The 23,232-nt window shown below is 40.9% G+C and overlaps 1 protein-coding gene across 3 annotated transcripts in view; it reads left to right on the top strand.

Annotated features, from left to right (window-relative positions):
• SLC10A7 (solute carrier family 10 member 7) overlaps positions 1–23,232 on the top strand; it is a 251,927-nt gene that overhangs the window by 168,878 nt on the left and 59,817 nt on the right. For all 3 annotated transcript variants that reach the window (XR_014264085.1, XM_082463441.1, XM_082463437.1), the window contains one exon: positions 6,397–6,432. Coding sequence is in view for 2 of the 3 variants with exons in the window: in XM_082463441.1 (XP_082319567.1) it covers positions 6,397–6,432 (36 nt within the window). In the remaining variant the exon portion in view is untranslated. The remainder of the gene's footprint in view (positions 1–6,396; positions 6,433–23,232) is intronic.

Below are 23,232 nucleotides of genomic sequence, written 5' to 3'. Positions count from 1 at the left end.
TATGAAGACAACCTGCGAGTTTAAGTTAGTATTAATCTTAAAAAAAAAAAAAAAAAAAAGTGATCTTTGCATTAACATAAATGCAAGGTTCAGAGTAAAGGAGTTGTCAAAGCATAATCTTCAAAAGTTGAAAACACGACTTTTTTATAAATATAGAATGGACACCTGTCAAATATTTATTTAACTGAATAATGAGGGAGCCGGCAGGATGGTAAAGATGGTTTCAAGGAAATGATAGAAATAGGGGTTATTTGGTCCATCAGAAAAGCATACCGAAATAAGTTTGCTGAGTTAGAGACAAACCCAGCTAATTTCTACAGGGTAATCAAACCATAACCTTTGTGGTTGTTCTTCTACTAGATAGAGATTATTTCCATCTCTACTGGACAAAGCTTTGTAAGTTAACATGTAATTTTAGTCTGGGCCCTAATCACTAGTAAGTAGAAGTCAAACAAAGGTATATCCCTCTAGGAAATTAAGTAAGTAATCCTTGGATTGGCCCGTTAGACAATTCTCCAGGGTGACTTTGAAAGGACATGCGGTCCTCATTTGGCCTTATTTCCAAGTTTTGGTCAATTTTTATTAAGCAAGTGCTGTGGACTCTTAAATTCATCTGGATAAGATGATGTCTAAAAGAAGGCTTGGAACCCCCCCTCCCCGCCAGGAGGAACAGTGTGAGGGCCTGAGGACTTTTAGCCTGGACAAGACAGTGTGGGGACCCAAATGCTCACTGCAGCATTACTCTTAAAATACAGGCCTGAGGAAATAGTTTTAGAGTGCAGAGATTTTATGTACGCCATTCAAAAGCAGCAGCTAAAAGGCCATCACAAGAAAGGAGGGGTGAGATGTGCCCTAAGTTGCTCCAAGGGGAAGACAGGGCATCAGTGGAAGTGGTTTGGGTATCAGATTGAGAAAGAGCTTCTCACTGTGAAAGAACGTCAGCCGGGGCAGTGTGGGCCTTGAGAGCAGGAACAGTTGTCTGTCTGCAGGTTCTCTGGCAAAGGCGTGGCCGTCACAGCCTCACATCAGGAGCAAGTGAGGGAGACAGAGGAGGGTCACCTTTCAGAAGAGGACTGGACCAGCCTCAACTAAGATCCTTTACAAAACTGAGATTCTGTTATTTTGTGAAAATTGAGTTATTGCTGTTTAATTAAAAAATAAAAAGCACCGTTTCCAAGGCTCAACATTTAATATCCTGGAGACAGAAGCCTTATGTTAGTTTTAGTAGCTGTGTGATCACAATAGTTAGTGCAGCGAAGCCTTTTGATAATTTTTCTCCTTTTAAAAATTGATAATTTACTTCAGTTTTGCCTTTTTTACAAGCCCTACTCCCGAGAGAAGTGCATTTACAGTTTTGTTGTTGATTTTGTTGTTATTTGGGGAGGGGGTGCTGGTTTGTATTTTAATGTGACTAAATATCAGTGTCTCAGGTTTGACACTTTCTTTTCCTTTCCACTAAAGTCACTGGTCGTTCACATCAGAGGTGTAAATGGATTTTCTAAAGGTTTTTAAGAGATAATCAAAGTCAGACACTTTGTGACTTGACTTCTTTAGGTGTTGCAAAAAGAAAGCTTATCATCTCAGTTGCAAGGATGCTAAAACTACGCTTGACCTTGAATCTGCAAGGAGTTGGGTAACATCTTTTGCTAGAAGTGCCCATCTACCACTTCTTTGGTTTTAACCATCTGTATAGAATTTACTTGGGAAAGAGAAAGGAGAAGGAATCAGATATATTCAAGAGCAAATAGCGTGTTTATTTGATTTTCCAGCTTCCAGTGACTATTGCAGTTACAGTTTAACTTTTTAGTTTACCCTTTTTACCATTGATATTTGCCATTGATATTTGCAAAAATGTGACTTGAAAAAAATGTATCAGCCATGTCACACAAAGGCTTATATCTCAATTTGTTTCATGTCATCAAAAAGACATACTGAGTTTGAAGCTCCTCTTAGGTTTACTCTTAAAATATAAACCTGGGGAAATAGTGTAAGATTGCGAAGATTTTATTTACACAATTCAGGATCACAGGCTCTGGAGTCAGGGAGATAGAGATTGAATCCCTGACATTGCCTTTTCCTGATTCACTCAGTGTCTCTGAGACTCAGTTTCCTTCTTTAATAGATGGGGATAATATCAGTACCTACTGTATAGGGTTGTTGTAAGGATTACATAAGATAACACACATAAAGTCCTTAGCGCGTCATCTAATACAAGTACTCCATAAATATTAGCTATTATTATTTTATAATAATTAGAACAACTTCACCAAAACTTAATTACGGTGCTCTTGTCAGGATTAATGACACCATGGCTGACTCATTTCCTAATATAACTGTAAAGCAAGTTTCAGCTTTGTGCAACAATTCATTCTTAGTTAATGAACTTGAACAGCCATTCTTGAGAAAATAATGAGGAATTGTGAATCTAGAATTAGAAGATACATCCTATTCACTAGGAAACTTAATGTCTTAGCAACAAATATCGTAAGTCCTTGTAAGAACTGTCGTGTGTTGGTGACCATACACTTGAAATATTCAAGCAGGAAAATCTGGAGATAATAGTGCTCTCCCTTCCAGAATGAGACCATCTCTAAGAACTGGTGATCAGCTGGAAGCCAAGGTCATATAGCAACTAATCATGACATATATGTCCTTAGCAGAACTCTGTAGGAAACTGTACTGGTTGTTAATCTGCTACCCAGGGACCAGTGCCGTACTGGAGTCAGTTCAGGATTTGGAGCTGGACAAAGCAGGCTCTAGTCCAAGCTTTGACATTTATTTCCTGTGTGATTTTGGGCTGGTTGCTTGGCTTTTCTGAACCTATTTCGTCATCCATAAAGTGGGGCTATTATGGAAACCAACTATTTCAGTAGAGGAAGGTCAAATTTTTAAACGTACATAAAAGTACTGAAGCAAAATACCATTAGTAGTACTAGTATTATTACTAATACTGTTACTATTCCACTATTGCAAAGGAAAATGAAACGGGCACCAGGAAGAATATGGGTGCCCACGTGTTATATGACACCAGTGTGGGTTCGACCCCTCTAATACAAGACGGATGGTCCCAGAGTGGTGACAATGCTCAACCTTCTTCCTGGGGGAAAATTCTTATCCTATCACAGATATCATACTGTTTCTCAGAAGTGTTATTAGTGCTATTGAAATTCCATAATTAACATTAATATAAGTTTCTATTTTCTTTTATCTGAATTTAGGTGAACTGATAGATAACAAGGGTAAAAGTGGCTAGGTTAGAAGCAAAGTCAAATTCATTCTCCATTTACTAAATTATTTTACTAACTCATTATACCCCCCCTTTAATATTGGATTGGCCAAAAAGTGCCTTCGGTTTTTAAAGTAAAAATAAAAGACACGTTTTTCATTTTCACCAGGAACTTTATTGAACAACATATTCACCCTTTTGTTCCACTACTTCTGCCATTTTTCAGGCGACTTCATAATTCCGTCTGCCCCAAACTTTTTATCTTTTTGAGCAAAGAACTGTTCAGGTGCCTTTTACAGTCTCCCAGGGAATTGAAATTTTTTCCATTAAGAGAATTTTGTAAAGACCGAAATAAATGGAAATCTGAAGGTGCAATGTCTGGTGAATACGACAGTTGAATCAGAACTTCCCAGCCAAGCTGTAACAGTTTTTGCCTGGTCATCAAAGAAACATGTGGTCTTGCATTATCCTGTTGGAGGATTATGCATTTTCTGTTGACTAATTCTGGACACCTTTCGTGGAGTGCTGCTTTCAGTTGGTCTAATTGGAAGCAGTACTTGGTGGAATTAATTGTTTGGTTTTCTGGAAGGAGGTCATAATAGAGGACTCCCTTCCAGTCCCACCACATACACAACATCACCTTCTTTGGATGAATACCAGCCTTTGGTGTGGTTGGTGGTTGTTCCTTTCGCTTGCCCCATGATCTCTTCCATTCCACATTATTGTACAGTATCCACTTTTCATCGCCTGTCACAATTTGTTTTAAAAACGAAACGTTTTCATTATGTTTCAGTAGAGAATTGCATGCGGAAATATGGTCAAGAAGGTTTTTTTTTGCTTAACTTATGTGGAACCCAGACATCAAAGCAATGAACATAACCAAGCTGGTACAAATGATTTTCAGCGTTTGATTTGGATATTTTGAGTATGTCGGCTCTCTCCCACGTGGTATAACGTTGATTATTCTCAGTTAATGTCTCGATTTGATCGCTCTCAACTTCAACTGGTCTACCTGACCATGGGGCATCGTCCAGTGAGAAATCTTCAGCACGAAACTTCACAAACCACTTTTGACACGTTCAATCAGTCACAGCACTTTCTCCATACACTGCACGAATCTTTGTGTTTCAGTTGTGTTTTTACCTTTCTTGAAATTATAAAGCATAATATGAAGAAAATGTTGCTTTTTTTTCTTCCATCTTCAATATTAAAATGGCTACACAAAAATTCACCAATTTTGATAAGTCTTTTTTAAAACGCACGCTGATATGACAGCTGTCACAATACAATCTAAAAAAATTGTTTCGAATGAAGTTAAAGACAACTAAGTGCTACTAGAGCCATCTTACAAAAAAAACCAAACGAACCTTTGGCCCACCCAGTAGTTTGACATTGTTGGAAGGATCAGCTCCAAGCTCTCTCTCCTGGCCTCCAAGACCTTTGATGATCTGGTATCTGAATCCTCCACTTGATACTTTTTTTCCCTCCCTGCTCAACTTCATAGCTTTGCAAATGCCCTTCCTTCTTCCTGCAATATCCTAACACCCCTTCTACCGGATCAGTTTTCATTAATTCTTCTAATTATTTGGAACCATGCCTGGCATGTAAGTGGATATTCAATAGACATTTAAACAAATTGACTTGAAATCAGATGGCTCCCACCTAGACTGAAACAGCCAGATATTTCCATTTCGACATGACCTCACAAAGTTCGGAATTCCTCCTAGAGTCTGAATAGATTCCATGTTATTGAAGGACAGTAACTCTTAAAAATTATTTTGGCATTTTGCACATTGAGCTCTTCTAAATGGTGCTGATGAGACCTTGCTTCAGAGGCACCAGTGGAGCTGATAAACCACAATACATGTTTTAATAAGTAGATTTTAAAATATAACACTTGAATAAAAATGCGGTATTCCTTATTGCCAGCTAGCTGTGAAAGTTTGCACAATAAAGAAGCATTTATTCTATTATTTAGCAATAAAACAAGTCTGTGTGTGGATATTCACATGTGTATATGCCTAAGAAAGTTATGGTAGCAATATTCATATATGGTAAGCCATTCCCTTTGGGCCACATCCAAAAGAATTTAGTTACTGTAATGACAAAAGGGTTTCCATATATTAATACCAAAAGGAGTTTTTCCCAAAAGTAATGAAGTGGTCCCAGACCTCGATCCTGGGCACAGTATAGTCTGTGTCTGTCTGTCTGTCTGTCTATCTCTGTCTCTGTCTCTGTCTCTGTCTCTGTCTCTGTCTCTCTCTCTCTCTCACACACACACACACACACAGACTCTTTGGAATTTTAAAGTTCCAAGTAGAATTCATTAATAAAAATATGAACTGCTTTTTCTTGTATAAATCATAATAAAGTGTTGAGAGATAAAGGAACAACTAAGGGGGCAAATCATCAGCTGCTGCTGTAAAACCGAGACCTGTCATGTTAACTCCCAACTCAAACACCTAGTTTTAAAGATTTACCTTCAAGAATCCTAAAAGCTTGTATCCTGCCTCATCAACAACAGCCTCAACCTGTTCCCTGTCATCGAAGAAAACAAATCTTTTGCTCCTTCCTGCCTCTGGAGGCAGAGGGACTGAGGTGGTCCTGGGTGGCTGAATTAGATGAAAGACTTGCCTTCCACCATGGAGACATAGAGTCCAATCAAGTGAAATGAGTTTTGAGATCCCAGCTCATTTCCTAGGGGAGATCAGTTCACATTACAAAATCATGACATCCCATTCATCACAACTGACGTGGTCTTTGCTCAGGAGAGGACCCCAACTGGGACTAAACCACCTGTCTTCTCTTGAAAAGGGGCACTTTATCCAAGTTAGAGTTGAAAGCCTTGGAGTGAGAAATCTTGCCAGCTTCCACCCAAGTGATGCATATGCAACGTGGAAGGGAACTTAAGTTTTAAAAAGGCAAGACGAGTTTAAGGAAGATTGGTGGTTGTACTTTAAATGATGCCAGATATGAATAATTATACTAGAGATGCTAAGGCATTATGGTCGGGAGAGCCAAGAGTGGGGCTCCCTCTTCTTTATCTCCTAGATTTTATTAAACAGAAATGAGAAGGATAAGCATTTCCATGCATCAGAGTTTAAAATGGCAAAGAAAGTGTCCTGCTTTCCAGGCTGATAAATGATCATCATCTCTTTCATTTCTTTCAGGGCATCGTTGTAACACCCCTGCTACTGCTGCTTTTTGTGAGTATTTTGATGTTGTTTTTCATATCCTTTATTAAAAGCCATCTACAACCCTTTAAGAAAGGTCTTTAGAAATAAATTGAAATTTGAATCTTGCATCATATTTTGAACTGTTCTTCCAGTTGAGCTGTACCAAGTTATAACATGGAGACACAAAGAATCTCTGTAGTCTCATGGCCCAAGGAGAGCAACAGAACCCAGTTCTTGGGCCTCTGACTCCTGGATAAATCATTAATTATTACAAATGAATGACCTGTGATGTAGGTCAAAAATGTGCTGCACTTTATTTTCTCACTAGTGAGACTGAAGTGATTGCTAGTGACCAAGGGTTTGGTTGAAAGAGCCTTGGTCCAGGGGACCAGACAAAGCTTAGTTTCCTGTGCTGGTACTGATAGGAACTGGCTTCCTCACTTTGGGGAATACTGCCTCAGTGTTTTCATCTGTAAAATGGGAAACAATAACACCTACCCCAGTCTGTCTCCCAGGGATAATGAAATGTGCTTTAGAAAGAAAAAAATACAAGCTACTGGCAAACCAAGCAAAAATTGTTCTGAAAATAAGAAATGCTAATTAGCTGTCTTATTTCTTTTGGCACTAAGCATATGAGAAATTAGATGAGAGATTATAATAGAAATTAATGTTATCTCATGCTGAGAAAAGCATATGTAACCATGAATGATACCTAAAATATTTTATGAACTGTGCATTTTTCATACACACATCTCCCAAATATAAATCACTCCACTCATCACTGAAATAGAGCAGGGATGCGTTTCTGGGAGTGAAATGTAGCTGTTTGACTAGCACTATTTGTCAGTGAACTAAAACTATGGGGCAAATTTATTTAATTATAGGGTAATTACCCAAGTTGAAATTCAATTAGAGTAATAGAATGTGGGACTTCATTTCTTACAAGCTGTGTAGGAAGTGGAGAGGGAGAGATGCCCTACTAAATAGTTGGATTTTGCATCTTTTATGAAAGACATTACCTTCCAGTAATAACCCTCAGCCTTACCATCCCTTCTGAAATGCTAGCTCCATCCTGACAAGGTAAGGAGAGTCAAATAATCAGATCACTTTCCCCAGCATCACAAACCTCATTAATTTAGACTCAGCAATTCAGAATATGCAGTGAGTCAAATTGAAACTGAAGTGAATGTCTCTTTGGGAAAAAAAGACTTGGTTGGTATGTACCTACCTGGTCACTAGATGTGAGGACCTGGGATCGTCCCTCAGTGTTTTTTCCAAGCCTTGGGATCGTAATTTCCCAGGGGCAGCACTCAGTGGGCACAAGATGCAGGCCAGTCTGGGGTCCCCCCTGGCAGTGAGTCAGAGGTGTAACATAGAGCTGGCCATATAGAAAGTGTCCAATAAACGACTACGTAGCCTAGGTTTTCTCCATTGCAGAAGAGTAGCATCTCCTACTCAGGGGACTCTTTGAAGAAGATCACGAGAGAAGTCACAGCCACAACTAGGGGGCTAAGACCTAGGTAGCACTTTTGAGTATATCAGAGTCTGGAATCCCTGAGACACTGTTTCAGCTGTGACTAAAAGAACCAGATGCGTACTTTTCTCCCTCTCTTCCCATCTCCATGCCGTAACAAGACATTCCCAGCTGGTTAATATTAATGGCATCATGCAAGCTTGCCTCCACTCTTAGACCCTAGACTTGTGAGCTTTAGTTGGTTCAACCTTTTTAAATCATCAAGCTACAGGAATAGTGAAAGAGACCCCAAGACCCTCAACTTAAAAGTTTAATGCCTCCCTTTTGAGCTAACTAGGCTGTCCCACTAGGTTCAATGGCACCATCACACGACATCAATAGCTACTTCTGTGTTACATGACTTGAAATCGCATGCACAGTATTTAATACTTTTTGCCTGTGCATTTTACGAACAATGGGAATTGCTTAAACACTTGGGTGACCAGGCTTCACTTAGGAGAGAAAAGCCTGAGCAACTTAAAATATGAACACATTTCATTAAAGATGTAGTGTTTTTCATCAACACCCCTGCTGTGGCTTAAATTGTGATTCTCCAAAAGATAGGTTGAAGTTCTAATCCCTAGTACATCCGAATGTGACCTTATTTGAAAATAGGGGTGTTGCAGATGTAATTAGTTAAGATGAAGTCATAGTGGTACAGGGTAGGTCCTTAATCCAGTATGACTGCTATCCATAAAGAATAGGAGTCAGAACCACAGGGAGAATGCCGCATCATGATGGAGGAAGAGATTAGAGAGACGAGTCTACAGGCCAAGGGACACCAGCGGTTGCCGGCAAACATCAGAAGCTGGAAGAGACAAGGAAGGATTCTCCTCTAGAGATTTCAGAGAGAGCATGACCTTGCTTGATTTCAGACTTACAGTTTCCACAACTGTGAAACAATACGTTTCTGTTGTTTTAAGCCACCCAGTTTATGATATTTCATTACAGAAGTCAAAAAAGCTAATACAACCCCTGAAAATTGAATTGTCTTTTTTTTTTTAAATCGTATCTTGAAAGTGTAAATTTCTGGATAGTCAGGCACAGTAGCTAGTAAAAGCCATTTTTGCTGATGGAGTCTCAGTTCCCTGTATTCTTAACATCTTCTCAGAATGTTCCCTTTACCATATCGCTCCAACTGAAACCTGTCTTCTTATTCATGTTTTTGCTGCTGGCATCTTTCATATCACTGAGCCTTGAAATGGGATAAGGTGTCTTTCTTGTTCCTCTTTACCAATCCCAGATCACTTCCCATGCCTTCTCCATAAAATCTCCTGTTACATTTAAAGGTTATGCCAGGACACCTATATTACCTGCTGCTGCTCTTCGTTGTTATTGTCAGTGGAACGCCAGGTCACGCTCTAAGAGTCCAGAAAAATGTTAGCATCTTTCCATTGTCTTCTTTTTAACAATACACTTGGATTGATTTTTGGTGTTTTCAGTATTCACATAGTTGACCTTCCCAATACGCTGGCCTCTAAATTCTTGACCCCATTCACCAGTGAGATTGCCTTCCCCCTCATCTCAGCCAGTCACCCCTGCAGTCAGACCTTTGACTTATTACTGCCAATAATAGCATCCTTCCATAATCCTATTTTCAAATGTCTTCTCCTACTAGCAGCTGCTATCTTTGTGACTTACTCCCCAGATTAAGAATTCTTCAAACTTGCCAGGAGGGCTCATTTATTTACCTTATCACCTTCAATGCTTCTAACTAATCCACCCTACCCTCACCCTCTTACCCTCAGATTCCATCTGACCTAGCCTAGATCTCATGGTCCATCATTGTAATTACTTTATTACATACACCATCAACAACCTTGCTCATCTCTTACTGCTTCCTATTTGTCTGGCAAGTGCCAGGCCTGCTTAATCCAACTCTATACCTTTCTGTATTTGTACCTGAACACGCGGGAACACCCACTCTCATGCTGACTGATCTCATTCGAAATTCATGACCACTAATTGTAAATGAGCCTGGCAATCCTACTCCCTTCCCCGAACTGACGCACATCCCCAATCTCTAGAGAATCATTTCACACCTTCTCCTTGCTTCTCAAATCTCCAGTGCCTCTTCTCTTTTTTCATCTCAACTGATGCAGAAAGGAAACCAGCTGATGAGGAAGTCAGAAGCAATCAGAGAAGTTTACAAAATCCCACCTACTTGCATCTATATTTTTCACCTCTCTCCTCCTTCCGTAGATAAACTATCTTTGCTCCCATCTAAGGCCAGTCCCTCCAGTTGTGCCATCCCTTATTGCCTACTTAACAATAGGAGCCACACAAATTTCCCTCTTTCTCCTATGTCATTAAATTTTCTCTCTGCTGGATCATTTCTATCAGTATGTAAGCATTCTGTAATATTACACATCTTAAAAATTAAATTTCACCTTATCCTACCTGCACTCCATTTCTGTGCACTCTTTTATGGCACAGTTCCTCCAAAAAGTTATTTAACTTATTCATCACTCATTCAGTAATACGTATTGAGTTCTTCCAATATACCAGTCACTTTCCTGGGTGCCAAGGATACAGCAGTGAGCAAAACAGATACATCTTTGCTCTAATAGAGGTTATATACTAGTGGAAAGACACAACCAACAAATAAGTAAAAATATATTATGTAAGATGGGTGCTAAAGAAAAAATAAAGTAAGGAAGGGAAGTGGCTTGGGAGGTTGGACTCACTGAGAAACAATATTTGAGCAAAGGCCTAGAGGAGATAACAGAGTGAGCTTTCTGGTGGTAGAATGTTCCAGGTGGAAGGAACAACAAGTGCAAAGGTCCTGAGAGTGTGCCTGGTGTCTAAGGAACAGCAAGGAGGCCAGTGTGGCTGGAATGGAGTGAGCAGGGGGAGAGTAGATGGAGATGAGGTCAGAGACATAGCAGAGGCCAAAAGATAGAGGACCTTAAAGTCCTTTGTAAGGATTTTGAATTGTAATTCAAGGGAGACAGGAAACCATTGAAAGAGTTTTGATCAAGGGAATGGCATGTTCTGACATTCCCCTTAAAAGGGTGACTCTGGGTGCTGGGTTGAGAGTAGATTGTTTAAGGGGATCATGGTGGAGACAGGAAGACCAGTTAGAAAGCTAGTGCAAGAGATGCCATTAGCTTGGGCCAGCGTGATTGAATAAATCTGGTGGGAAGTAGTTCTTTATTTTCTTGAAAGAACTGAGAGATTGAATGAAAATTATGAGGGAAAGATAAGAATCAAGGATGACTCCACGCCTCTGCAACTTGAAATATGGAATTGCCATTTACTAAGATAGGGAAGTCTGTAGGGTCGAACAAGTTGATGGAACTCACAACGAATTCAGTCTTGGACATGTCTGGATTAAGATGCCTTTCAGACATCTAAGTAGAGAAGTCAAGTAAGCAGTTGACTATATATCTGGAATTCAGGAGAAAGGGCCTGGACTTTCTGTGTGTATGTATCTCTAGAGATACACATTTGGGAGAGTTCAGCATAGAGATGGATTTTGAGTTAGACTGGATGAGATGACCAAAAGAGAATAGAGGAGAGGTATCAGTGGACTGAATTTGGGGTATTCTCATATTAAGAGGGCAGCAAAGAAGACCAAGGATATCCAGTTTGCTTAGGAAGAACACCAAGAGATTGTAATGTCCTAGAAGCCTAGCAGAGAATGTGTTTCAAAAAGGGGAGCATGGTCAACTACTTCAAATGCTGGTAATAATTTGGATAAAATGAAATCCAACAATTGGCCATTGATTGTAACAAGATGGAGGCCACTGGAGACCTTAACAAGAGCTATTTCAGCAGAGTTTTGGAGGTGAAAGCCTTATTGAAGTTGGTTCAAGAATAAATGAAGAAAGAAGAGTTAAAGACAGAGTTCATTTTGCTGTAAAGTGTGCAGAAAATGGGAGAGCAACAAAGTTAATGAAGGACCGAGAGAGGATTCTTTTTTAAGTTGGGAAAATTATTAGCATATTTGTATCGATAGATTAATCCAGTTAGAGAAGGAAAATTTGATACAGAAAAAAGAGGGGAGAATTCGTGGACCCGTGTCCTTGAGTAGGAGAAAGGGATGAGTTCTAGTGTGTAAAGGGAGTATGGCCTCCTAAGCACAGATAGTTCATCCAGAGTCATGGAAGGGAAGCCATGGGATATAGTCAGGGATGCAAGTAAATTGGATGATGTAATTATAGGAGCTTGTTAAGTTCTACTCTGGTTCTGTTTTCTCAGTGAAGTGGCAAGCAAGGTTAGGGGTAGAGGACGAGAAAAGGCAAGGAGGTGTTGGAGATTTGATGAGAAAGGCAAAGACATGAAACAGTCATGCTGCAGAGTGAATGGAATGGGCAAATGCAGTGCTATGGTCCAGCAGCACCGAGGACCATCCTCAGACTCTTTACACTTGACATTGGCTCAGCCTGGCTTCTCCCCGCCCTGGATATCCACACGGCTCCCTCCTTCACTTTCATCAGGTTTCTGGTCAGATGTCATTTTAGAGGAGAAGAACAATAATTCCTATTATTTAGGAATAATATATTCCATCACTCTCTCCCCACCTACCATTCTTAATTGTTCCTCTTTAGCACTTCTCACGTAACATCTTAATCACTGGTTAATTTGTTTATTATCCATCTTCCCTAACTAGAGCAAAGCATCACAAGATAGCAGAGACTTTATGTTTTGGTCACTGCTAAAACCCCACTGCTCAAAATAATGCCTGGCTATGGAAGCCACTTGAAAGCATTTTGGAATGGATGCTTGGTAAAGAAAAACTGTTTCTGTTCTCACAGTACTTCTAACACCAAAGGTGTGGGTTTTCCATGCCAAGCGATCCTCCAATTCTCTGCAAATACCAACCGGGTATTCTACAATTTAATTCATTCTGACACTAACTTCCCAGAGTTAGTGCAGACCCCACAGGTGGAGGGCTCAGTCTCCCAAGATTGCCTCTCACTTCAGGTGCCGATCAGAAGTAGTGGTTTCCAGGTTACCCACACTTCTGTCCGACTTGGCTACAAATCAGGGGGCTCCCACAACCCCCTCCTCAGGTCCAATAATTTGATACCACTGTTCACAGAACCCGGTAAAACACTTTATTTATTATTACCGGTTAATTATAAAGGAAACAAATAAACAGCCAGATGAAGAGGTACATAGAGCAAGGTCCAGAACGGTCCCAAGTGCAGGAGTTTCTGTCCCATGGAGTTTGGGGTGCGCCACCCACCCTGCATATGGGTGCATTCACCAACCCGGAAGCTCTCTGAACCCTTCTGTGCCAGGTACTGGGGACAAAACCCAAATAATGTAACAAAAGACGCTATTATCATCCCATCCCTCAGGAAGTTCTGAGGGTTTTAGAAGCTCTGTGCTAGGAATTGGGGACAAAGACCAAATATATATTTCTTACTATATCACTACATCACAGTTGGACATGTGGACAGGTGCCTCTGTTCAAAGAGTCGGGCTAGGACCACTTTTAAGACTTGTACATCCGCATCACATGCTCTACCATCAGGGCCACATTCCTTATTGTAAAGCCATTTTGAAGGGACCGACTTCACTTCCCTCACAGTCTGTTGTGCAGGAGGGGCATGGTATGGGGAGAAAGCATCCCGTTTTGGTTCAATCTGCAGCCAGTATTTGTTGTGAACAGTGGATTTTCTTTCACCCTTCTTAGCCTCGGTTTTTACCTCTGTAAAGTGAGAATTATGAGAAGATGAAATGAGTTCATTTATGGGAAAGCCTGTTGTAAACTGTAAGGAACCAGCAAATGCTAGTTATTTAGATTTGACACTTTATAAAGGAAAATAGAAAATAATGCCAGGAAGGATGTCAAGGTTTTGCAAAAGCACTTATCTGATGAAATGCAGCGATGGTCCCTAGTCCAGACCTTAATGATGGGCTGAGTCTTAAAACTTTAAGATTCTATAATCATCTATAATCTTATAAACTTGTGTATAAATGAATCCAATATTTACCATGGCTGGCAATGAGTGCAGTGAAACTTCCTGAAATAGCACCATTAACTCCCAAGACTCAAAGTGTTTTTTACATATATCACCTCAATTTTCTGGATAACATACCTTTGCCATTGGCAGGGGCAGAAATGATTGTCTTTATTTTGTTAGTGGATGTGTATCAGACCACGAAGTTCCAATCTGTAAGGGTAAACAAAGGCCTTGTCTAGTTAAAAACTATACTTATAAGTTCATTACTTGAAATTCCATGTGAATTGTCCTTCTGAAACAATGTTCCCAGTGGTAAGCAGCCCCTGGATTTTGTCCGCCTGGGCCAGGAACCGTGAATATCTTATTCATTAACTTATCTCTGGTGCCAAGTATTCAATAAATGTTGGAAGGAGGGGAATAGAAAGATGGGTGAACAATGATTAGAATGATTCACATGATAAATAAGTGGTTCGAAGGTTAGGATTCCAGCCTGAGCAATAAAATTTTACTTTATATTTGCTATGACAAATAACTTACAACTTTTTTCAATAATATTAAAACATTCATTCTTTTATTCAGTGTTTGAATGCCTACTGTGCACTGTGAATATTACAACAATCAGTCTGACATTGATGCTTCCTTCAAAGAATTTATGATTTAACAGAGAAAATAGAATATATTCACAGATAATTAAAATCCAAGGTAGAAATTGTATCACAAGTATCATAATATTTCAAAGGAGGTTACTAAAAAAGAAAACATTTTATTTAATAGGAGAAATGGGTTTTTTTACAATAATTTTTTACTGAAAGAAAGCTTTTTTAAAAAGTATATTCAAGTATAGTTGATTTATAATGTTAATTTCTGCTGTACAGCAAAGTGATTCAGTTATATATATATACACATACACATTCTTCTTCATATTCTTTTCCATGATGGCTTATCACAGGATATTGAATGTAGTTCCCTGTGCTGTACAGTAGGACCTTGTTGTTTATCCATCCTATATGTAATAGTTTGCCTCTGCTAACCCCAAACTCCCAATCCGTCCCTCCCCCTCCTCCTCCTCCCTCTTGGCAATCACAAATCTCTTCTCTATTGTCTGTGAGTCTGTTTCTGTTTTGCAGATAAATTCCTTTGTGTCATATTTTAGATTCCACATATAAGTGATATCTTACAGTATTTGTCTTTCTCTGTCTGACTTACTTCACTAGTATAATAATCTCTAGGTCCATCCATGATGCTGCAAATGGCATTATTTCATTTTTATGGCTGAGTAATATTCCTTTGTATATATGTACCACATCTTCTCTATCCATTCATCTGTTGATGGCCATTTAGGTTGCTTCCATGTCTTGGCTATTATAAGTAGTGCTGCAATGAACACTGGGGTGCATGTATCTTTTCCAATGAGAGTTTTTGTCTTTTCTGGATATATGCCCAGGAGTGGGATTGCTGGATCATATGGCAACTCTATTTTTAGTTTTTTAAGGAACCTCCATCCTGTTCTCCAGAGTGGCTGCACCAATTTACATTCCCACCAACAGTGTAGTAGAGCTCCCTTTTGAAAGAAAACTTTGAATTTGAGAGGTAGATGGAAACTTCTAATATTTCTCCAGGGATCTCCTACTTACTTCAAGTTTTTTTCATGTGTGTGGTTCTGATTCTCGGTCATATCTAACATCACTTAAAACTTGCAGATCTTTCCTTTCCTCTGATGTGGTTTCTCACAACACTCTGTTTACTAACCATTATTACAGTTTTTATTCAGCAGCAAATAATAGAGAAGACTGAAAGAGAGAGATTTGAAAACTCGAAGTGGAGTGTTGTGGGTAATGAAGATGCAGAGGCCCTGGTGCCGAGTCAAGCACTTAGGCTGTGAGGTCAGGGACAGTCCACTGGGCAGCGTGAAGCTCCTGCCTTTGTAGACCCCTGTCCCCCCAGGTCTCCTTAGCAGCTCCTTCTTCCCAACTACATCTCGGCGACTGTGAGGAATGAAAGGAAGCAACGTCTAAACTTCTCTCTTACTCCCTCTAAAGTTAAGACAGAGAAGGTAAGATAACTATGTTCACACCATGGAACAGGTCAGTCTAATTCTATGCAATTATGATCTAAGGAAGCCATATATTAGCTGGTATTGTCATGGCCTCAAGCCCCATAATTCTGTAGACCACCACTTTTATTTAAATAAGTTCCTGCCTGGCAGGGGAGAGTCAGTAGCGCTTTGAGCTTGTGCCATTGGAACAACAAATCAAGGCCTCACTTCCACCCCAGCCACAAAGTTCAGCTCAACATCAAGACCCCTGGAAACACATAGGGCGGAAACTTGGACCACTGCTGAAAGTCATGTTCTCAGAGTTACAGATCAGCCCATCTTCATATGTGGGGATGGTCACATCAACCGCTTAGGATATTTAATAAACATTCACCTTCATGCTTACCCGTTCAATAGTAATGTAAGCGCCCCTTAAGTAAGTGGAAGCACCACCAGCTCTGCTGTTATATCAATTGATTTTATATGACTTGATTTCTTAGAAATCTGGCCCCTCATCAAGTAGATATTTAGAAGGCATTGTGATACTTGGACATATATACACACATGTGCACAACACGCAAACATGTACGTGCACCTCCATGCATGCACACCAGGCCCTGTTTCTAGGTTAACTGTATGCTCCATTCGTTGGACTGTCTCTTCTGTTACTTTCCATTTTAACAGTTCTTAAATCCAATCAGCTGGAATTCTCAGGACACTTTAAAAGAAACCTTGTTTTTCCAGAAGGGGAGGGGAACGGTGGGGAGAGGGGGAGAATAATTTTTATTGAGTAGGTATAATGGATACTCTATGCATATTACCATGTGAATAGCATGAGTAGCTTTAGAGGTTGGTAGTATCCTCACCTATATGAGAAAACTTAGGTTCAAAGACTAGTCAAGAACACGGGGCGCTTTCAGGCAGCGTTCCTTCCAGGTTTTGCTTACAAAGCATGCCTCCTAGGAGACAGGTGATTTTAAGACATTTTATCAGCACTCAGTTACTATTTCCTGGACATATGTATTTTAGGTAACATAGGAAAGATAAACAGAATAAGGCATAATTATTGCCTTGAAGAAACTTAAACCTCATGTAGGTAAAGAAGAATAGAGACTATGGAAGACATTTAGAGGAAAACTTAACTACTAAACTATGTGATTCAGACTGGATTTCATAGGAGTTCACAGAAGAGCAAGGTCAAGGTCGGGGAGAGACGTCAGTGGCAGCTTTCAAGGCTACGGTCATCATTAGTTTCTCTGGTACTTGGCTACCTGTGATAGAAAGTCCTTCAACTTTTGATCCCATCAATGAAAACAAAAACAACAAATACAGACATTAGTGTCATGTACAGTACTCTGATTATTTTTTGTAGTATGTTCCCAGTGATGGGAACTGATGGTCACATACATGTGCGACGTATAAAATGATGATAAAACATAAAGCACTTGAAGAGAAACGATCCCATTGATTGCCTCAGTTGTTCCACACGGAGCCGGGCTCTCCACCATGTGCCCAGGAGCGTTTGTTCCTAAAGCAAGTTAGACCGGATCTCATCTCCTCGAGCCTGAGAGCAGCTTATCCTCTGACTGCGTGTATAAATCACACAGGGATGCTTCTCACGCCGGGAGAATTTTGTAACGCAGAATAATCTGTGGCGTCTTTTGTAAATGCTCGTCCCGGGGCTCCCCCAGACCTTGTTGAAATCATGGGGAAGCAGGGGAGCACCTGGTAAGCCACTTTCAAATGCTCTAGAAGCAACATTGATAAACTCCCCCCACCCCCACCCCCCTTCAAGGACCATCGACCCAGAGAGGCCAAGTCCACTGCTGCTCTAGAGGGACTTGGCAGACTTATCTGAAGGGATGAGCTCAGGTGCAGTGCTGTCCTAGCCAGGCTTCTCCCTGCACCTTGGTCCCCCCTGCAACACCAGCGGCTGCTCCCCAAGCAGTTACGATCTGGCTGAAGTGAGAGGGACACTGCTTCCTTACACCACCCTTGCCTGTTGGTCCCTCTTCTGGAGGAACTTAAAACTTCGTCTGCTTAAGGGACTGTTAGTAACAGCAGGAGCTGTGGTTCCTGAACCAAACTCAGGATTGACAAGACCGAGTCCTGTGGTCAGGGAATAAGGGACAAGGCTTGTTTCTAGATGCCTCTGCGTATCTCTGCCTCTAGCCCGCCATGTCCTGGAAGCCCATCTCTGCACAGCTTTCCTCTGTGGGCGATAAGCCGATCTACAGTTCATTTGGGCACATTTCACTACAATTTTTGTGTTGTTTGAAAAAACAGAACTTACAATTGTACGTAGTTTCCATCACTTATTGGAAGGTAATCTTTTCATCTTAAGTTTTAAATTAGCAGATAACAAAAAGAAATGTTTTACATATTTTTTAATCTTTAAAAAAATCATTTAAAACCTATTTTGTTCTTTGTTGCTCAGAGAAGGAAAACTACCATGCATCTAGATATATAAATAATAAATAAAAGGGATCATTTCCTCAACTACATATACACATTCCATGCCGTAACCCATCTTTAGTTTGATACATGCAGCCAAATCAATATGGCTTTTTAACAACCATATTCTTAATTTTCATAAAAATGACAGTCACTTTTCCACTGAGCCCGTCAGCTGGTATACCTTTAAGTCATTGATTTTGTGTAAGTAATCAGTTCAGTTCGCATGGAATGAAAGACAGACTGGACTATAGATTCTGGGGAAAGACGGGACTGTAGAAGGGCTCAGGGGATCAAGGTCTAGGGACACTCTCCCTTCTTTTGTCTGAATGCCTTGTCTTTGTGACGGGAAGGGGATAGTATTTATGAACATCCATAATGTCTGTGTGTGGGTACAAGAAAGTTAGATCCAATAGTAAGCCAGTCCCCTCCTTCTTTCCCTCGCCTGGGGCTGGGCTCTGGGTACTGTAGGTGGGGGCCAGAACTGGGCCGGAAGGGAACTCATCCTGCTCTCTATATAGGTCTGAAGTGGCTTCTTCCTGATTCCCTCTCAAATGAGATTTAACATTCTTTACTCTACAGTATAACCTATAAATATCTATTCTTATTTTTCTCTGAATGTGGTACTCATGAAAGCAAAGACCAATCATCAAGGGTGAATTATATAATACAATAATGTTTTAATAGCTGAGAAGGGACACAAATAGTTGCAATGCCTGTGGCTAATGGATTTCCCTGGTAGGAGATAAAAGGCTGATTACACAGGGAGCAAGCGAGGACCTGGTGCGTTAATGACGATTTACAGGTCAGCTCACTTACAGGAGTGATTTAAAACGCACCATCTGTTTTCTAACTGTAGGCTGATAACTATGATTTTACAGACGGTCAATGTCTCTTCATCAAGAATTTACTTATTTGTCTTTCTGAGTCTGCTTAGTCTGGCCCTGTAAAATTTCACTGACTGGACCCCCCCCCCCCCCAGATTCTTTCCAAATCAAATAATTTCTAAGTTGAGTGGATCGATAGCAGCCAATCTTGCTTCGTTTGACTCAGCCTTTCTCTGCCAGGTTAGAAAATTAAATCCTAATGCCCTAAAGCAGGCCTTGTATGTACTGGATTAACTTCTTTCTGATACATCTACCCTGGTACTACTGATGTGCCATCCTTGAGGGAGTTAAGAAAAGAGTTACTCAAATAATTTTCGGTGTCCTGTGGTTCAAATCCAGAAACCCAGGTGAGAAAGGCTGCACCGTCGTCCACTGCTTATCTAGTTTCCTCCCATCCCCTTTTTTTCTTTTTTTCCCCTCTGTCTTTTTGCTTCTGCCCTCCAGCTCCCTATCTCCTTGCAGCCCTCACAAAACACACATACAGACACACAGACGCTCTTCGCTTTCTCTCACATGGACAAGATAAGGGGAGGCCAACTTTGGCCTCCACTCCTGCCCCCTTCCCCATCTCACTGCTCCGTCCCTTCTGTCGTTAATGTGCGGTGGAATGCAAGGATTAAGTGTGAGGGCTGTGGAGCCAGCCTTCTGGGTTGAGATCCCGGCTCCGTCACTTTCTAGGTACGGTGACCACGTCCAAGCTGTTCAAGTGTTCTGTGCCACGGTTTCCTCATATGAAAATGGGGGTACTAATGAGACCCGCCTCAAGGGGTCGCTGTATTAAATCGTTCAATGCATTAAGCATTCAGAGCAGCGCACGATAAATGTTACCATATCTGTAATTATACGAGACGATTGGGTGGGAGGCTCCTGGTCCTTTCTTGGGGCTGTGAATTCAGCAGGGCTCTGTAACTTACCGAAAGCTGGAAGGATGGAAAGAAGAAAAAACACTGTCAAGCCTCTCTTTCTACCTGTGTGTTGTGGCCATTCATTAGGTGAACACACGTTCTGGAGCACATACTGTGTACTAACTCCGTGGTTCTCAAAGGTAAACGCCAGCCCAGCAGTAGCAACGGCATCACCTGGGGCCTGGTTAGAAGTGCAAATTCTCCCCGTCCTCCCCTCGTCCTTCCTGCTAGGTGTTACGAATCCGAAACTCTGAAGGTGGGGCCAAGGAACAGGTGTTTCCACAAGCCCTCCAGGTGTGTCTGGTATGTTAACGTTTGAGAACCACCACCCTAGATGTAGAACGTAGTCACTCTGCTGGGCATCCGGAACATAAACATGAAAAGGACTGCGTCCCTGACCTTCAGGAACACACAGTCTACTGGGAGAGGCAGATGTGTAAACAAGAACAACCAAGGATTCTGAGCGGTACAGTGGCAACACAGAACCACAAAAGAAGGGGTGGCCGAGCCTGCATTTGGGGAGCAGGGTTTGGAAATAATCCCCAAAGAAGTGATGCTTGAAATAATTCTTAGGAAAAGACTAGAACTTTTCCAGTTATAAGCGGGGGAAAGAAAGGAGTGTGCACTTGGTGATGGGTGGACCGCATACAGACCCCAACTTTGAAAAAGCAGCTCCTGGAGAGGGGGGGTTTGGTTTTATGTTCACTGTTGGATCCCTGGGGCTGAGAACATGCCTCTGGCCCACAGGAGGCACCGGTTACCATTTGAATGATTGAACACAAAGGTCTTAAATTCCCACATATTTAATTTTCACTGAAACGTTTCTTCGCAGCATGAGATTAAAACAAATAAACCTAATTGTGAGTTCTCTGCTTTAAAGCACTATATTCCTGAAAGAGATCAGCCAATGCCTGGATTGTTTATTTCACATGCGATATCTTAAAGCGCGGGTTGGCAATGGGAGACGTAGGACCTTTAAACCTGCCGGGTGGCTCAGCGAAGCCCAGAGCACTGGCTTGACACAAGCTTATGCTGAACCCGCAACTTTATCCAAACGTGCAAATTATTGATGCTTCAATAATTGATGCTTCAGAGACCAAACACATTGGTCTCTGAAATAGAAACCACATGAGGTTCCTCATTAAAATGTGAAGAACCAAATAGCCCAGGCAGCGTATTTCCTTCTGCTTTAGTTAAAATCAACTCTGCGTGCAAAAGGACTGGGTCTTGTAATTTTCTGGTCATACTCTCAAATGCAGATGCTCACTCTTCTTTCTTCTGGATGCCAGGGCATACTTCATAGCATCAGGAACCTCCCCAAGGGGACCTCTGCATCTTCAAACTGACCACAGCGATAGGTCTGGTGGCCGATTCAAAAGAAAGGACTTATGCCAAGTTAGACCCCAGGACTGAGGTTTCCTTCCTTTCAGAGCCACTTCTAAGGAAGCCACCCTGCAGGACTTCCTCCCCAACGTCTCCACCGTACTTAGTCTGGTTTCGTGTACCCAGCTACTTACATCCCTGGCTAGCTTGCTCTGGCCTCTGATCTGACAAAGCCTCAGAGGAGGGCTGCTCTAACCTGTGCTCCTAATCAAGCGGATCAGAGATCATGGGTGTTTTCGAGGACAAAGGGACCTTGGGGATCATGGACAACCTCCCACCCTGCACCTCACCCCATAGCCTTTTCCACTGTCTTCTAGGAACAAGAGGCTTCCAAACACTGAACGTGCAGGTGGTCTATTACGTGATGGATCTAGAAAGTGAAACACAGAATATTCTTCAACACCAAAGTTGACATGGGTTTTCCTTTACTTCCCTTTTAGATTGAATTAGGATGAAAAAGAAACCCCAAAATGGACCCAATACATGAAATCACATTTTAACTTTTCTCTCCATTTGATCTGAGTTTGCTGCTCTGCAGTAATACTTTATGGTTAAACTAACCAGCCTTCCCAGTGTGGATCTGGCTTCTATCACAGAGCAGATCTGGCTGAAGAGTTGCTTGCATGTGTTTGAGAAGCACTGCCAATTTCACATCATAACACAGGTATTAGAAGTGTTCATTACAAGCTGCTTCTCTCTGGACCTCAGTTTTCAATCTTTAAAAAGAGCTAATGGGACTACAAGTCTCTTGCCGGTTAGGATTCTATCAGTTTTAGGTCTTCCCTTCCAGAGCAGCATTAAGGAGCTAAGGAGGTGGGGTAGAGGAGAACTGAGGGAGGGAACATGCACCACCAGGCTCGCTCTGTTGTTTTACACGGGCACACGTGCGTGTGAGCTGGTCCTTTCTTCACTTGGTTTTTATCACGAATAGATGCCCTTAGTTTCCAGGTGCACGTTCGAATTCGTTTTGTTACTAGTGATAAACAAGCAGTGAAAAGAATAATACCAACTGATTTTGTAATGCTACGTGATAATAAGAGATTTTTAGATATACTTAAGTTTTGTGTGGTTTTTTTAGAAAAAAACAGGGATATGATTTTGGATAAGAGTGTTTCTCTTTTTAGCACCCCATGTTTACAAATTAGTTCATCTGTTCATTCTGCACAGGTTTATGCTTTCTGCAAACATATTCTCTGTGCCAGTTCCTGGAATAAGCACTCGGCTGACAGAGGGAATATAGCTTCATATGATTATTCATGAAAACATTTTTAAAATACATTAAATAACTTAATGAAGTTGAGATAAAAAGAGGAACAGAGATATGTGAGATCACCTATGAGATTTCAGGCAAGAATTGAGACTTTTTACTTGAGGGTTATCACCTTGAACCCTACTGCGTATCTTCAAACATTGTGAACCCTATGGATAGAGCATTGAGCTGAACATTTCTGAACTTGAAAACTTCGTTCTTTAAGGTTTATTTTTCTAATTTTCCAGTGCCTCTGTTTCTTTGTAAAATATATTTTTCCTTATTTCAGTCCTTGCCCCAGGAGCATCCTTAGGGTTAATATTTGTGGAGAGAATAGATTTGTTAAATACCTTGCACTTCAAAGACATCGTTGCTCTAAAATAGGGTGTAATCATTAGCTTTTAATACTTTGGTTTTGCCTAAAAAGAAATATCTAACAGCCATGTAACATTTAACACACCACAAATCCTATGTGTTCTTCACCAG

Source organism: Balaenoptera physalus (assembly GCF_965194825.1).
Source record: "Balaenoptera physalus genome assembly, chromosome: 5".
Taxonomy (NCBI): domain Eukaryota; kingdom Metazoa; phylum Chordata; class Mammalia; order Artiodactyla; family Balaenopteridae; genus Balaenoptera; species Balaenoptera physalus.
This window is presented reverse-complemented; position numbering and strand designations above follow the sequence as displayed.